At 42.6% G+C, this 18096-nt stretch overlaps 1 protein-coding gene across 8 annotated transcripts in view; it reads right to left on the bottom strand.

Moving 5' to 3' along the window:
• The window catches only part of LOC118223253 (syntaxin-binding protein 5-like), a 177751-nt gene extending 160705 nt beyond the window's left edge, over nt 1-17046 (bottom strand). For 4 of the 8 annotated variants that reach the window (XM_035409522.1, XM_035409527.1, XM_035409526.1 and 1 more), the window contains exon 1: nt 16022-17045. In XM_035409522.1, coding sequence (XP_035265413.1) covers nt 16022-16189 — 168 coding nt within the window. In that variant the 5' untranslated portion in view covers nt 16190-17045. Of the gene's footprint in view, nt 1-16021 lie in introns of all 8 variants that reach the window. The other 4 variants (XM_035409524.1, XM_035409525.1, XM_035409528.1 and 1 more) reach the window with 3 other exon arrangements.
• Nucleotides 17047-18096: the final 1050 nt, after the last annotated feature.

The raw sequence follows: 18096 nt of genomic DNA, 5'->3' as shown, positions 1-18096 counted from the left end.
TGTGATGAAAAATGTTTTCTTCTGTCATCCTCAATTCTGGGTCCTCATTTGACTTTCGATTTGATATCTTCAGTCATGCATACTAACAACTTCCTCGGTGCAACGGCCTTTATATTCCAGCAGAACGATTATTTCCCACAGAAATATTTGCATTTCAGTGACTTCTCTCTTTTGCTCTCTTTCTCTCTGGTCCATCTATCTATCTATCTGTCTATCTCACCCACTCACTCACTCACTCATTCACTCATTGGCTTACTCATTCACTCTATATCTATGCATCTTTGTGCTCAAATATACATAATGTACTCATCACCAGAACTACCCCATTAAAATGGCCGGTCTTCACAACCTGCACTTCCATTTCAAATAGTAGCCGTTTACAATGCAGTCCTTATCCTAATGAAATAGAGCGTACAAAAGAATGACAAAGACGGCAGGAGCAGGCCAAGCCTGCGAGGTAGTATTGTAAGTGCACGTCCTCCCCAGGTAAGTGCAGCACTCTGAATATAACCTGTGCTTATGTGCACAACCTTGGGTGCAGAACATAAATGCACATTCTGGGTAAGGCAGTAAGAACAAAATGGGCCCGTTTTAGGGGCATTTACATCTTCAGTCATCTGTGTGGACACTCCCAGGCAAAATGCAAGTAGGGACTCATTGAAGTGTGTTGAATAATTCATGGAATGTGTGTGTGTGTGTGTGTCTGGGTGTGTGCGTGTGTGTGTGTGTCTGCGCGTAGCAATCCTGTTCTGTAATAATTAGTCCATGTCATTCCGGGGAGAACCTTAATCTGATCATGTTTCGTGCAACACATCGGATCAATAAGTACTCCATAATCTTAATAAATTACTGGTACGGGTTACTGGGTCCTTCCAGTCATGCCTACTTTTGTTCTTCGCTGGGACAGAAAGCCACACATTCTACAGCATCAAGACTATCTTTGTAATTGTGTTTGTCCAATCCTACTTCTGGAACTGGCAGGGTTTTCCATTTTTGTCATCAATTGGTTGTAATAAATCCAGTTATGGTATGTCTTGGAGACAGAGTGAACGTGCTTGTGCAGCTGACACTATACTGAGAAAGTGTGTGTGTGTGTGTGTGTGTGTGTGCACATGTGCATGTTTATTTATTTAATTTAACCTTTATTTAACCAGGTCAAAGTAAGAACAAATTCTCATTTACGACACTGACCTGGCCAAGAAGGCATGCGTCAGTCAAAAAACATACAAACATTGCTTAAAAACAACAAGTTCACCACAGTACATTTACAGAGATAAAACAAAAAAATAAAAAGACACGTGCGTGTGTGTGCGGGTGCATGTGAACGTGTGTCCAGGTTGCATGTTCCCAGAGCGTGCGCAATTGAAATTAAAAACAGCAACACAGAGAGACAGAAAGGTGATATTATCTTACAAGCTGCGGTCTAATTTATAACTCATTCTAAATGCTATCAAGCTGAGCTTACGAGAAGGATGACTGTAAACCAGTAAAACGTTAAGGTTCATAGATGCGTGTAATGTTTCAGCATCTTCAGCAAAGCAGTGAGAAGCTTATTGAAAAGGAAAGACATGACGGCAAGGGGAAGCTAAAAAAAAAAAAAAAAGCCAAGCCAAAAGCACATCGGGCCCTTTTAGGCAAAGAAAAATAAAAAAATCTCTTTCCTAATCAGGTATTCAGGGCCACCTTGTGGGCCTGTTTAACTTCAATCCCGGATGGAGCTTCTTTCCGCGAACCAGAAAATGTAAATTTGCTCAGGTTAAGTTGCTCGGGCCTGTGTGTGCACACAATTACTGACACTGGATTTCCAGTTTCACTGCTGTTTCAGTAATTCCTCTACACAGAACAATGTTCAGCGTTAAATGAACTTTTACAGAGTACAAACGGTCCCGCCTGGACTCTGTTCGAGTTAAATTAACACTGGACATTTTACTGTGCAAATACTGGACACTTTTATGATGAAGAACTATGAGATCAAAGCCCTCCTGAAATAAAAAGGTTTCTGCACATTCACAGAATTTGTCACCATAAACCTGACAGTATCCCCCGCTACGTAGCAGATCCATTTATGTATTGATTTACAGTCCGTATGTTGTTTCTGCTTGACCAATGTGATGAGAGTGCCTCTCCCCATGGAATGCTTGAGTGTTGAAACAGGGGGGGGGCAAATTGATCATTTAAATAGTAAAGCAGCGTACCGCCTTGGAAAAAAGCTTTCTCTCCTTCCACTTTACGCTGAATGAACAAATGGGTGAAATACATACGCAAAGGGGATACAATTAAATCCCCTAAAGGGTATTTAGAGTGTTGGCCTTTCTTGACAGCAGGCTGTCTGCATTTTGTCTCTGTGTTGGTAATAGTGGCAACTCCTGACTGCATCGTTAGCCGGCTAATTTGTCAAGAACAGCTGCAGCATGAAAAAGGTTCAAGCTGCCTAGCTACCTGTCTTCAAATGGAAGATGTGGACAAATTCTTCAGATGAAAACAACTCTGCCTGACCCATGAATATCATGCAGCAGCAGTGAATTTGTACCCGAGGGTAGCGAGAAAGCCTGGTGGGTGTGTGAGATACTCTGCAATGGCAGTTCTATGGACTATGATTGTGTACAGTACCATGGTTCTAAGCATCAACTCACGGTAATCATCACTAACTAACAAGCACCAAGATTATTTTATGCCTTTGGGAGATTAAAATGCAATGGGCGCTTGCATGCTGAGGCTAGCTACATGCCTGCCAAGATTGTGTCAAAAAGTCACACATTATCATTGATATTACTGGCATGCATTATCAGGCTAAATAAATCACAGGGTATAAATAAGTTTTATTCTAATTTCAATAATAGCTGGGGCTGTCAAAGACCTCAATCATCAGAGAACTTATTGTAATGGTTGCTGAAACAGGAAAAGTTGTTCTGTGGGGGGCGGGGGGGGGGGGGGGGGGGGATAATTTATTTATTTTTTTGATTGAATTAGTTTTATTAAATTTTTTGGACTATTTAAAATTGGTGTGCTGTGAACTTAATAATAAAATAATAATAAACCTTTATTTGACTAGGAAGTCACATTGAGAATAAAACCTCTTTTATAAGTGAGACCTAGCCAAGACAGGGCCAACGCAGTATAAAACAGCATAAAAAACAACAACAATGACAACAGTATCACACAGAATAAAACAACTAACACGATAACATACATAAACTAAAACAGTGTTAAACAAGAGTGTTCAACTTAACTAAACCTAATCAAATTTGAATGACAGGCCCACCCTGTCAACAGTCAAGTCTAGCTGATGTCATCCTGCATGCAAAACTATAACAGCTCCCTAGCTCAACAGCTGGCTCTGATATTACGAATAAAATAAACCCTGTTCCTGGAGATCTACAAACCTGCAGGCTTCACTCCAACCCTAACGAAGCACACCACATTCAACAGCTGGAGATCTCATTGAGCTGCTAATTGCCAGAGTCAGGTTTGCCAAATTAGTGTTGAAATGAAAAGCAACGAGACTGTAGATCTCCAGGAACAGGGTTGGGAACCACTGAAATGAAATAATGTTAAACTAGCTTTCTTGGTAGCCATAGCGGGAATTTCTAGGTGATAGATATATAAACTTAATTTAATATGAATAATTATTCTTCCGAATAAATATATTTTACACTTATGCATTTTTATTTTATTTATTATAATAATGTTTAGTTTACTGAAACTTAAGTTGAACAGTTACTTTAAAAAATTATCCTTGGATTCTAAAGTAGCATTATACAATTCCATTATTCTAAAGGCTAATTTTGCATTAATCAACATTTTAATCCAGTCATTTGACAGGTTAAGATGATGGTCAAGAAAATTCAAATCTACAAGTAACGAAGATTGCAAAGACTGAAAAATTCAAGGTTCATTTTAGCAAGGACCTGGGTGAGCGTAACATTTTCTGGGGTAATTACTGAATAATCGATTGAAAGAACATTTGTGTAGTTCCTACTTACACAGATGCGAGGTTAAATTTAAAGAATGATTCTAATTCTAAACCCAACAATAGCTGAAATAATTTTAGATTTGACAATATAAAGTACATTTCTATGCCTAATTTCAAAATATATGTCATTGATTATGCATTCTACATGAAATAAATATATTTTATCGAGCCCACTTGCAGTTGCAGCTAGACTCCCTGATGGGATTCACTAGACCTTGCACATTTTTTGTTTGTAAAATGTGTTTGGATGAAATGTGCTCCCCTTCTCTTACGCACCAGTTACACCCCAAGTTTAATGTTGCTTGAGCTACTGAGCTGCAGAACTGAGGACTGAAGTTGACTTTTCCGTGTGCATCTCTGGTCTGAATAGGACCCATTTTGAACAAAGGGAATAACCATTGATTTGGATGGGCGCAAGCCTTCTTTGTACCCTATTATTTTCTGTCACTTTAAGACCAGAAAATGAAAACACGTCTTCTGACTCCAAAATGGAGTCCACAAACTGTAGCTCCAGGGCTGGAAGCACCAGGCGGTAGAAATCATAGTAGACCAGAACTGTGTGACATGTACGCTTGCTTGCGACATTGAAAGACCATTGTTTTAGTCTCCTTATGGAACACCCTGCTTTGGCAGTTGTACAGTACTGTGCCACGTGACCTTGAGAGAAACAAAGCTGTGCCGGTGAGCCCCGTGGGGTGATGGGAGATCAGCATTCATGCCTCCCAAGGAGGGAAGGTTTCTGCCAGTAGGTTATCATTGTCTTATTGATCAATAGAAAAATCCTCAATGGGGTCCCAGCAATCTGGCTATTCATACGCATGTATGTCTTACCTTTATTCTGCCTGGGGCCCTTCTGAAGGTTTTGAAGGTTTTGAAGGCAAGGCTCGAAAAGTTCTGTATAAATACATAGATAAACCCACCGCGCCAGCTGCATAATTCTGCGTCCCTGTCGGCTGACCGAAGAGACTAAAGCAGAGTGCCTGCCTGTGTGCACAGCCAGAAGATTTTCCTGGCAAAATTTGCAGAGGAGGTACAAGCCTGCAATTAAGATTGGCAATTCCAAACTAGGATGAGGGGGATAAAAAAAAAAATGCATTGCCAGTAAATACAAAAGTAATGCAGCGTGTTAAATTGTAGAAAATTGCGGCAGTGAATCACTAAGGGAGACGCACCTGGTCGTATTTCTTTCTTTCTGGGACAGCCGGTAGTTTACAAGGAAACATAATTATGGTTGGATGCACAGTGCATCAGGGCTAAAGAAATATTGTGCCGGCCCTAAAAAAAAAAAAAAAAGGTGATTTATTTTTACAATGTTTCGTTCAAGGGGAGGCTGGGGGTTTCTCAGAGTCACATGGCCGCTCCTCGTGCTGCACGCGAGATTAAACATGGAAGCCTCTGAATCATTAAAAAAAATACAAGGTGTTTCATTTGAAGGAGTGAAACAGTGAAACTGTGCTTCTCGGTTGTCTGACATTGAGGCGGGCATTTGCATTTGTTCTCATACCCTGGAAGCAAACATTTCATTGGCTCATGTGTCCTTCAGCAATGATTTTCATTGGTTTACCTCACGCTGAATAAAGGTTTTTTTTTATTGCACATGTCCTAGAAGCAGGTATTTCTCTGTTCTGTCAGTCCTTGACATGACATAACAGTTTAAATAATCTCAATCGTCCTTGATTCAGATGCTTTTCATTAGTCTTTCTGACCTTGAAGAGCAATTTAAATTTGTCCATCATTGGCCTATCAGTGCTTGTGTCGGGGGTAATTGTTGGCTCATGTGTCCTTGATGCAGGTCTTCTTATTGCTCCAGAGAACTAATATTTTGCTATGAGGAGCCCAAGCTGTGGTATTAGCACTGAAGCAAAGCAACTTGCCGGAAGAACTCAGCAAAACTAAACCACTATAGCCATGAAACAATGCTATTGTTGATTAGCCAAGCAGGCACATTCATTCTGCATAATTTCCCGTACAATTACGGTAGATGCTGTATCTTTATCCAACTGAATATTTACTGATGGAGATCAGGGTATATTCTTTGATCACGAGTACGAGAGAATAACCCAGCAGACCATATATTTAATTCATATGTCTGTAACAAAATTACCCCAAAACCTGAAGTCTAGGAAATTTGAGAATGGAGGATGAAAGACAATGAAGTACATGAATGATTGTGGGAAAAGTTGAAACGTTTGACTGAGTGGTATTGATATTTCAATTCTGTGCTTTGATTTGAATCTGCCATCCTACAGTCACTCATCCAATTTATTTTCATGACAAACCGTGAACAGAAAATGAGCAATGAGGTGGAAACAGTACTGAAAATTCCAAGTTAAGTAAGAGTACTGCTACTGCAGTGAAAATTCACCCGAGTAAAAGTAGAAGTAGGGAAGAGTCACTATGAATGTAACGTTTGATAACTGTAACATGGTCAATAACTTTTTGTACACTGCTGCAATCATAGCCATTTCAGATATGTATATGCGTAATTCAGTCCTCTAACGTGTGCCAAAAGAACGTAGCAATTTAACAACCTTCATGGGAAATATTTCAGAAGAATTATTTGACTGAGGCAAGTAAAATGTCTTCTGCAAGTCGTTTTCGGTTATAAGGCATTATTTTATTTACAATGAATCAAATCATTCAACATTTTAAGCCCTTCTGTATCACCCCCATTTTTAAACACAATGACAAAATGACATAACGAAAATGAAATGGTTACTATTCTTGAACCATTGTGACTGCAGGCATAATCCTGGTCTCTTCTGAATGGTAACCCTTGGGGGTATATGCTACATTTTTCTGAAAGAAAGGAAGAGAAGCTCAAACACAGTGGAAGTGGCAGGTTTTCTCACCTAAAATATCTTTTTTTTTTTAATGGATACAGATGTGAGTGTGCCTGGTGGATTTAGAAATGCAATGCTGCCACAGCCACAACACTGGACAAATCCGGATTCAGGTTTAATGACAATATCACTAAAATGAGCATTCTGTGTTGCTTTTATAAGCTATGTGTAGGCAAGTTTCCGAAAAGGCCATTTTTCTCCACCTTCTCACTTTGCTGTCCCCTCACCACCTCTGGCAGCAGCAGGTATGGAAGCTTATAGAAAATAACTACATTAGCTAAATAGTTTACTAATCCAATGATTGAGGTCCATTGATTCAAGCTTTTGTAAAATATCCCACCTCCATAAAAATGTTAAGCATGTCCCACAATTTCACGTTCATATTTAGTATATTTTGAGAATTTATTTAGATGTTCGTCAATATAAAATGGGATCAAGTCCTTCGTTCCACATGCCCTCTGCTGTGGAGTCAAAGCTGTCTTCTCTGTCCTCCTCAGAAATATTAACTCAGACGAGTGATTTCTTCTAAGGCCTCTAAATGCCAAGTCATCCATTTTTGTTGTAAAACAACAGCCTTTTAAGCATAAAGCCACGTTAATTTTTTAAAAATTTCTGGTGTGTAACATTTTCAGCGAGCATACTGAATAACTTATTGTTTGATTACACAGGAAAAAAAACGTGTCCTTTCATGCAATCCTAACAAACTATACAGCGTTAGAAATGTAATTCCATTGGCTAAAATGCTTTTCATTTGTCACTATAATATCTCACCACTGGCTGGTTGTATTGGGCAGAAGATAGACTGTCCAGGGCGAGTATTTGCTGGTGTACGGTGGGTTCCATTGGCTATACTGAGGGACTGCTTGGCCAGTACTCGTCACAGAAGCTTATGGGTGGCCTCATATTAATTCAGAGAGTCTATCCAAACCAGAGATGCTTCCCCGTGTTCTTTGATTACATTTTTTAAAATAAAAATGACTTTGGATTTTGTTCGCTGGGTCCTTGCCGTGACAAAAACACCAACTCTACCATGATTCATGTAGTCCGTGGATATCCAAAACGCATAGAAGGTGAGGACCCGCAAGCTTGTTTTGCCATCCCACATGTTAGAAAACAAGGAACTCTAAGTTTTAAATCTTTCAAATGGTATATCGTGTGACCAGGCTGACTGAAAGTTTCACCATAAAAACATCGAATGAATGCAAATAAATCCACACTGGCCCAAGTACGGGCCAGTGTGACTTAAGGGGTTAAGTAGTCATCTGTTCTTGAAAAGTTAGTATAGTTTTTTGAGTGCATTGTTTGCTAGGTGACTAAAAACATGATGTATGTATAAATGTAACAGCTTTTACAGTTATGCCACTTCTGATTTGCTATAACAAATAACATGCTTTTTTTGCTGTTATATGTTTCCAGAATGCCATCATGAGAAAACGAGTGGTTTGGTGGCAAGAGAGGTCATGAAAAGGGCTTCAGATTAGAAGATTAGGGATACTAGATGCTGTTGAAAACCACTTACAATGTAATGTTCTTTTGGGGAGCCCTTAGGCATTTTAAACAGTGTTTAATATTTGCTAAATAAATTAATTGTACCCATCATGTTTGAATTTTTCTGTTCGTTCAGCGTTTAATGTTAAATGTGTTCAGCTAATGTGCTTGCTGCCCTGACATAGCCTCATCTTCTAGATGCTCCAAGTAATTAATGTAAAAGAAACAGCCATCTGGTCACAGGCATTTATAATGAGCATACACCAGATTGGTCTTGCTTTGTAAAAGCTTACCTGGGTGTTAAGAAACAAACAAAAGCAACTTTCCTAATCTACTTGGACATTATCACAACTCACTGCACCTTAAGTTACGAATTTGCTTCTGTTTACGTCTTTTTTCATGAATAAAGCCCCATGCTTCATAATCTGAGAATGTGGCTAGTCTCATGTTACCATTGTAAAAGTGGTTACTTGATTAACATGAGTATTTGCAAAAAAAACCTCCATACGCACATCATAGGGTGTTTCAATTTACTGTTACAATTATCCCGCCCCTCTGTTACAATTATGCAGACCAGGTCATATCAATGTAACATCGGACATGTACTTTGGTTTAATTTGTATCCGACTCAATAAAGGTAAGAGCAAAATCCAAAAACTGTTACATTTATACCAACTCTCCATATTAATACCACAAATGACTCAAATAAGAGTAAATAAGTACACAAAAAAAGTGGCGACATAGCTCAGGAGGTAAAAGCGATTGTCTGGCAGTCGGCGGGTTGCCGGTTCGATCCCCTGCCCTGGGCATGTCGAAGTGTCCCTGAGCAAGACACCTAACCCCTAACTGCTCTGGTGAATGAGATACATCAATTGTATAGTGTTTTGGATAAAAGCGCTATATAAATGCAGTCCATTCACCAAAAGTACAGAATTAACTTTGTTTTTTGCTCATCTACAATCAACAAAACTATATCTCTAAAAATCAGGCAATATTATACTTACTAGGATATATCCTCGTAAGCAACCAGGACAAATGCACTTTATCAATAAATACATTTATTTTGCCATTTTAGAACGGCACCCACCCATCCAGAAAACCACTTAGCTAGCTAGTTAACCAGAATAAAGATGGCACCATTCAGAGTGAAAGCAATGGTGGAACTCAGATTTAAATACAAATATCCTGAAAACTTGAGTATGAGCTAGCTAAGATGGTGAGACAAGAGTACACTGACATCCATCCAGGCTACTGCTGAAGGATGTTTGGACACTGATCTCTCTCCATTTCTCTCAATTTCACTGTTTGCGTAGTTACTGCTCTTTGTAGGGCAGAATAGCCTAGCATTCTTTCCTTTGCCACATGGCAATTTATATACGAGCATCACATATTTTTAAAATTGCAATTCTATTAGCTTAATAGCTCACCTAGCGTGTCTTGTGAAAACTGAACTGATATTTAATGCTATCCAATGTTGGTCTACCTTTTCATGGTTGTGGATCATAATGTAGTTGATGTAATTCCTTACCAGGGGATGATGTCATGATGTCGGGGAATGACACCTCAGACCACTGATTCGCACCACTCTGTAGCTGTAACAGTACAGCACTCGAGTCCTATTCAGTTCAGTTTGGCCAAAGACCTTTGCTGTTCTTTCGGAAACAATGACTAAATATAATTTGCTGACGATGAAATAATGAAATAGCAATGATAGCTAGTGTGACCTATTCACACTAGTGATAGAAATGGGATTGTTCTCCCCCTTGCTGGCTCTACCTATATCCCTATGTGACCAGCTGTATGTATTTCGGCCCCTTACTTTCATTCGACTGGCTTAAAAAACCAAATCTTCAAACTCAATTTTTTTCTAATTGGTTCATTAGTCTTTGCATAATACATTTCTGTTCTGCATAAAAGTAATCAAAATTAAAATAGGAAAGTAGAATGCTTTTTTTTTTATTTAATCATAGTCAAAAAAGTGCCATTACAGGGCTTAATGTAATTATGTACAGTAATGAGAGCAGTCGTAATTTGTCACTTTCCACCTCTGAAAGTGAGCAAATGAGGAAGCGAGTGAAACAGGATGGAAAGTTCCGGAAGCAGAACGTGGTGAGAGGGTACAGCCTGAGGAAGAGGCCTGTGCAGCAATGCTTTCAGATCAGGAGTTCTGGCTGCCAAAGTGATGCCCGCCATTCCCCCGACGCCCGCGCCGATGACTGACGTGTCTGACGCCGCGCCGTGACTGATGCCACCGCGCGTCGCCGGCGTGAGCTTTCGCTCCGTCGAACGGAAGGAAGAGAGAACAAACCCACAGACGGCAGGGGACATGACAGAAACCCCTCTCCCGATTTCACGCTAAGCTGTCTCTGCCTGGGGTGGGACCGCAGACACACAGACACTGGCAGAGATGCCGCGAGCGTGGAGACTCACCGGCCACAGAAAGCAGGGCCCGTGTTCGTAAAGCTTCTGAGCGTAGGGCTGCAGATCAGAGATCAGTTTTTCCCTCTCCGTAACCTAACCTTTCTTAATATGGGCTAAAGACAAAACTGGTCCTAGATCAGAGCCAATATTTATAAAGTGTCTTAGATAAGCGTGCTGACTAAAGATTAAAGGGAGGGTTAAAAGGGTAAAACACAGGAATAGCATTTCTAGGAGGAAAGATGGGAGGGACATGACTTCTGGCAGGCACCAAATCTCCCCAGCAACACAGGTGACTGACGCTGTCAATTCAGCGCGTGATTCGCACACCCAGCGAGCTGCCTCCGCGCATCAGAAGGCGTGGCCGCAGCGAGTCCACGCGCCCTGTAATGAAGCTTAATTAAGAGCGGGCTTCAGCACTTCACAGCGTGTGCTCCGTCACTCCAGGACCGCCCACCCTAGACCAGCCGAGCCAATGACGCAGGGCCGGCCGGGATCAGAGGGGGAAAAAACGCTCGTTTGAATCTTCACCCACCGCCGCAGAGATAACGAGGAACACCGAGAGGTGTGGCGATAAGGAAAGCCCCGAATGGAAGGAAAGCCAGCTCGGCGTAGCCGAAGGCGGAGCGGCTTTCCTCTCGCCCGCCGCGCTCTCCGTTATTAGCGCGCGTTTGGCCGAGGGCCGGCGTAGCGAGATCAGAGGCGAGCGCCGGGGCGCCGCCGCGTCCGGCCGTTTGATCGCCATCGCAGAGCCGGGCCTCTCCGTCTCCGTCCTCCTGTCCGCGCTCGGGCTCCCGCTCCGGCGCCGGAGCCGGAACGGCACTACAGAGGAACCGCGGGCGGCCACTCCACTGCGGGGCAGAGCGGGCCCGAGCGAAGGGAACCCGCTCTAATTTTGACTAGCCGTAGCTCCGCTGACTTAGCCTACGTTTACTGTGTGAACTAGCCTTCATGTTCATGGCTATGGATAACTGGTACTTGATTGCACCTTATCGAACCAGTGTTCTGTTGCTCCGATGACCTTCGGTATGCACTTATTGTACGTCGCTTTGGATAAAAGCGTCTACCAAATAGAATGTAAAAAATGTAACGCCCATAGATGTGTGTTTTACGGGGTGACAGTGTGTATGGCTTTCTCCCTATCTTGGAGAGGGATGTGATCCTCAGCACATATGGGAGCAGTGACAGTGTGTACGGCTTTCTCTCTATCATGGAGAGGGATGTGATCCTCAGCGCATATGGGAGCAGTGACAGTGTGGGTATGGCTTTCTCCCTATCATGGAGAGGGATGTGATCCTCAGCGCATATGGGAGCAGTGACAGTGTGGGTATGGCTTTCTCCCTATCATGGAGAGGGATGTGATCCTCAGCGCATATGGGAGCAGTGACAGTGTGTATGGCTTTCTCCCTATCATGGAGAGGGATGTGATCCTCAGCACATATGGGAGCAGTGACAGTGTGTATGGCTTTCTCCCTATCATGGAGAGGGATGAGATCCTCAGCGCATATGGGAGCAGTGACAGTGTGTATGGCTTTCTCCCTATCATGGAGAGGGATGTGATCCTCAGCGCATATGGGAGTAGTGACAGTGTGTATGGCTTTCTCCCTATCATGGAGAGGGATGTGATCCTCAGCGCATATGGGAGCAGTGACAGTGTGTACGGCTTTCTCTCTATCATGGAGAGGGATGTGATCCTCAGCGCATATGGGAGCAGTGACAGTGTGGGTATGGCTTTCTCCCTATCATGGAGAGGGATGTGATCCTCAGCGCATATGGGAGCAGTGACAGTGTGGGTATGGCTTTCTCCCTATCATGGAGAGGGATGTGATCCTCAGCGCATATGGGAGCAGTGACAGTGTGTATGGCTTTCTCCCTATCATGGAGAGGGATGTGATCCTCAGCACATATGGGAGCAGTGACAGTGTGTATGGCTTTCTCTCTATCATGGAGAGGGATGTGATCCTCAGCGCATATGGGAGCAGTGACAGTGTGGGTATGGCTTTCTCCCTATCATGGAGAGGGATGTGATCCTCAGCACATATGGGAGTAGTGACAGTGTGTATGGCTTTCTCCCTATCATGGAGAGGGATGAGATCCTCAGCGCATATGGGAGCAGTGACAGTGTGTATGGCTTTCTCCCTATCATGGAGAGGGATGTGATCCTCAGCACATATGGGAGCAGTGACAGTGTGTATGGCTTTCGCTCTATCATGGAGAGGGATGTGATCCTCAGCGCATATGGGAGCAGTGACAGTGTGTATGGCTTTCTCCCTATCATGGAGAGGGATGAGATCCTCAGCTCATATGGGAGCAGTGACAGTGTGGGTACGGCTTTCTCCCTATCATGGAGAGGGATGTGATCCTCAGCGCATATGGGAGCAGTGACAGTGTGGGTACGGCTTTCTCCCTAACTCATGGCTAAATAGAAACATGACTGGTTCCGTGGGCAAGTGGGCGGAGTTTCGGGCGCAGTGGTTCCTGCCTCTATTCAGGGGGCGGGTGCCACAGCGGCAGCGGCCAGGACCAATGAGACGTGACGGACAGGACACGCCCCCTGCACATCCCCCCACTCAGGGCCGCTCTGTCGAGTACCGCCCCGGAGGACCCTTGAAGCCCCTAAATCCAAAGTCCCGGTGCGGTACATGCCTCCGGCTCCTCGTGAGCCGGGAATTCTGGGCGCTCCGAGAAGACGTAACGCTCGTCGGGGTGAAAAAAAACGGCATGACATCACTCAAAGGCACGTGGCCTTTCTTCAGCAGCGCAGGGGGCGACGGGGAGCGCTAAAGAGAATTAACAGGCACTCAGGGACCCCTGGCCCACAGACGCGGCACTCGAAGACGCCCACGTTGCAAATGAATAGCCCGGGAGGCCGAGACGGTTATGCGCTCAGCGGAAGCAGGAGCCAAGCAGAAGAGAAGAGCGCCCGTGCTCCGCTCCATTCATCAAACGGGGGGGGGGGGGGAAATTTCCCCTGAGCGCTTTGGCCACGAGGCAGGGACTTCCTGTGCAGAAATCTCTCCCACTCTGACCACACCCCCACCCTCCACCATCTGTAACTCCTCTTCCATTACTCACGTCTGCGTTTCACATTTCCTTTTTCTTCCTCCAAGCCGGATTAAAAATCTATTTGCATCAGTGACTCAGTTATTGCAGTTACTATTGTCATTTAAAATATGTCCATTATGACATCAATTTTCGATGCATCTTGAATATATATGAGTGTGTGTGTGTGTGTGTGTGCGTGTGTGTGTGAATTGCATGTGCGCAGGTGTGCGTGAGTCCATGTGTTTTTGAGCACGAGTGTGTGTCTGTGTGTATATAAAAACTTAAGGATGTCAAGCTGAGCAAAATGGAATGATGCCATCGCCCATGTTCACCATGCTACTGAAGTTCCGAAACAACAATCAAATCAAAGCGCAGACTTATCCTAATGTTGCACAACAGCTCTACACACACACCATGACCCCTCTGGCCCATAACTCATAACTTCCTAGAACCAGGAACAACAAATATAACTATTCATGTGCACGTGCGATGAGATCTATGCTATGTTACGCATATTTATTTTAAACATATACATATATTTTAAATAAACCATATGGATATTACAGACAAACAAATATTTGAATTCTGTTAGCTCACATGCCTCACTTTGTCCTCTCTACGGAGTATAAGGTTCATCTTTCTCTGCCGTGTTAGCCCACAAGCAATCACAAAAAGTAAAGGTCACACATTCAGAGAGAGAGAGAGAGAGAGAGAGAGAGAGAGAGAGAGAGAGAGAGAGAGAGAGAGAGAGATTATGTCATAAAACTTCGTGTTAAAAGCATAATGGGGCTCTTATCTTTTCAAGAATGAGGAGTACATTATTTTAACAAGTATTAAAGTTTTACAATGGAAAGTTCTGCTGGAACAACTCCAACACTCGAAACTCATATAGTTAGTTGGTCAGTTACTTAGTTATTTTACAAGCCGACAAATATAAAGTCTTGCATTGTCATAAAACATGCATAAACATGTGGAGCAAAAGCTAGCTCTAAAACAATGCTTTTTAAAGTCACCTTGCAGTCAAAAGAGTCTGATTTAATTGAAACTAGACAGCGTTTCAATTGATAGCGGGGCGCTGTCCGACTACATAGATCGACTCCACGTGGTCTAACCGGCGACCAGCAGTTCATTCCAGTTCTTTCTCCGTTTCCACGCCCCGACCACTTTGCCGCAACCGTTAGCTGGAAGCCAATTGACGGCCCCCGTTTGACTATTTTCCCTTCCCGTTTGCTCTCGCCCTCCTCCCGGCACTCCGTACTGGCTGCTTTAGATACCCGAGCTCATTCATTCTGCAATGAATAATTCATTTCAGATTCAAAAATTCGCTCCTGAAAGCGGAGGAATAATCGCTGTAGTCAGCGCCCTATGGATCAGCAACGGGCGCCCTTGCTTCTAAAAATAACCCCAAACGAGAACCACATTAACTGCAGGACCGTCACTTTTTATTCAAGTGAGGCAGGCCAATTATGTCATCAGTCTTAGACCCAAGTTTTTCTTACTGCAGATAGAGGTCCCGAGTCCGCGAGAGTGGAACCGCATCGTTGCAGAAATACAACAAACGGAGACGAAAAGCTTGAATGGATGAGGCGGAGACCCGACGCGGGAGCCTGTGTCGAATTAATAATCAGAGCCTGTCTCGTGAACAGGCGTTTCTGCTGTGCCCCGATTTAGGCAGTAAAGCGTGCTAATGGGATCCTGCTGGAGGGATATTGACTATCGCTGACATGTGATACTGTAAATAATAACGTGTATTACGCCAATGGCTTTATCCTCCCGTCGGTAAGCAAAGCGAACAGACGATATCCGTTTAACGGCTACAGAACACCACACGCAAATGATCAAAAGACAATAACACAGATCCATCTGTTAGACGTTTATGTGGTGTGTTGGTTTGAATTGCTTTTTAAAGGCATAAACAAAAATAGTGGTTTTTATAAAATTATTATTATTTTATTTTTTTTATTTTAATCGCATGAAATCAAGCCAACATGCTGTATTGTACTCCAGCATAATGTTCACTTCGGGGTGCGGAGGCATGGGTTTTATGATTAGCAGGGCCTCATGGTTTCGCCAGTTAAACTTTGAGCAGTTGCCTGGAGTGTGTGATTTTATGTTTTTAATCGCCACAAAGCATCACGACAACTGTGTCAATCAACGAAATGGGCGGCACACGTGTCTTCACCTTAACAGACAATAATTCAACCAAAGCCTTTTAAATAAATAAATAAATAAATAAATAAAGTCGAAAACTCACCTTACAAATATGAAAGTTTTCAGATACTAACGTCTCCTGTACTTCTATTTCTCTGGGAGATGGCATTGCGGTTGGCGTACCGGCTGTGCTGCCGGACAGCGGGGTTCCGCCGGTACTGCCTGGGGAGGAGGTTGTCAGTCCGTCCAAAACCTTCCGAAACTTCTTCATTTTGGAAGGGGTATACAAAAAAATATTTTTAAAAATAAAATAAATCTAGATAAAATTCGTCTTGGGTCAAAAATAAATTACATTGGCGAGGAGACCGGCAAATTCAGGAGAGTCTCCCGAGAGTAAAACGCGCTTCGCCTGCAGATCCTCGCGCCACTACGCTCCCCTACGCTTCCAAGCACAATTCAAAAAGTAGTGGAGAGACTTCATCTTTTTCAGGAGGGTTATGTCATCAAAACAATCTAGGTCCATAAGGCAGCGGTTACCGGGGGATTATTCAAAATAAAACGAAAAATTGAAATATATACGTATTTTATAGATACATTCTAATGCACTGCAGGTTCGAGGTTGAGAAACTTTATGTTTTTAACTGCATGATAATGCGCCTTTTTAAAACCACATAAATAACGCAATGAAGAGGATTTCGTAGGTGAACGCTATGAGAAGCGATTATCTGATAGCAACATTCCTTAAACTGTTGAAAAAGGTTTTAAAGCTTAACTTAATTAATCCTTTATGTTTCGCTCAGGGTTATTTGATAATCACACCCATAGACATACACGCACACACATACAAACTGCAGCTCCAGAAAGCTTGTTTCCGTCGCTCAAAAACAAAAATAAATCGCACACGTCGAAGAAGGAAGTTTTAGAATTCGCGCATTCAATTTTGTTTTCATGTCGAAGGGGGTAGGTCCAGAGTAAACAAAAAATCTCCGGATTCACATTTCTTGCAGTAAAGTGCGAGGCGCTGTCCACGGTACTGAAATCTAACGCCTGTGCTCCGCCTCTATACTCGTTTCTAGACTCCCCGCCCTTTCCACGCTCCGATTGGGCAAATTAGAAAAACTCCAGTCATTTAACTGGTGATTTAAAAATGAATGCATTGTACATTACTTTCGGTTCTGTATATCCCCCTACGTTTGAAGATGAATGTATTTGTGTATGTTTATTTATTATTGTGTTTTCCACCAAACCCATTTTTCTTGGCAGACAGACACCCGCATTGGCCTATTGTTCTAGCCCTGAGGTAAATACCACGTCTGGACGCAGTAGGGCTAGACCTTCTGCGGATTGGTCGGCTATAACCATTCCCAGCTGTTTGCAGTTGACAGCTGTGCAATTAATCGCTGTCATAACAATTCAAAAGGAAGTTCGAGGCTTAATGTTGCACAGTATATCGTCAGCGGAAGCGCTGGAAGACTACAGCCAGAAAACATGAGTTTTCCAACTCCTGTGGCTAATACCTATCCATTCAGTCATTTCCACAGCCTCGCGGTCATGGGACATGCCGCACTGAACCGAACGTTTTGTATCCTAGTACCTCGTCAATCTTACTTCTCAGCGCTTCCTAAGAAGTCATGAAGACTACATGAACTTGTTTTGTCTGCTGTTTAAAAATACTGCACTAAGAAAAATAAATCCTTGTCGTCATCACTAGAGCAATCAGAAAATCATCTAATAACTATAACACAATCATACAATAAGCTGTGTGTATATAGGGAAACACACCCTAATATTTTTAATTTTAAAATGTGTAGAAAAATGTGAGATTACTCATCCAACAATGCATGCAGTTGTTAATAATAATAATAATAATAATAATAATAATAATAATAATAGTATTAGTAGTAGTAGTAGTAGCTGTAGTATTAGTAGTAGTAGCAATAGTAGTAGCAGCAGCAGTGGAGGTAGTATCGTCATTATTGTTATTATTTAAATGGACACAAAATCAGGACACTCCGTATGTTCACTATTGTTCTGCTATTGTTAAATTTCTTACGGGCACACAGCAATATTACAGTTGTACCGAAGACCCAGCAAAATTGCACAGTCTGACTTTTTCTTTAATTGCACATTGTGGCACCGTTAGAAAAGCAAATCCAACGATGAAATGAGATAGGTGAT

The sequence above is a fragment of the Anguilla anguilla genome, chromosome 3 (assembly GCF_013347855.1).
Source record: "Anguilla anguilla isolate fAngAng1 chromosome 3, fAngAng1.pri, whole genome shotgun sequence".
NCBI classification, from domain to species: Eukaryota; Metazoa; Chordata; class Actinopteri; order Anguilliformes; family Anguillidae; genus Anguilla; species Anguilla anguilla.
The sequence above is the reverse complement of the archived record's forward strand: the minus strand, read 5'-3'. Positions and strand labels throughout refer to the sequence as shown.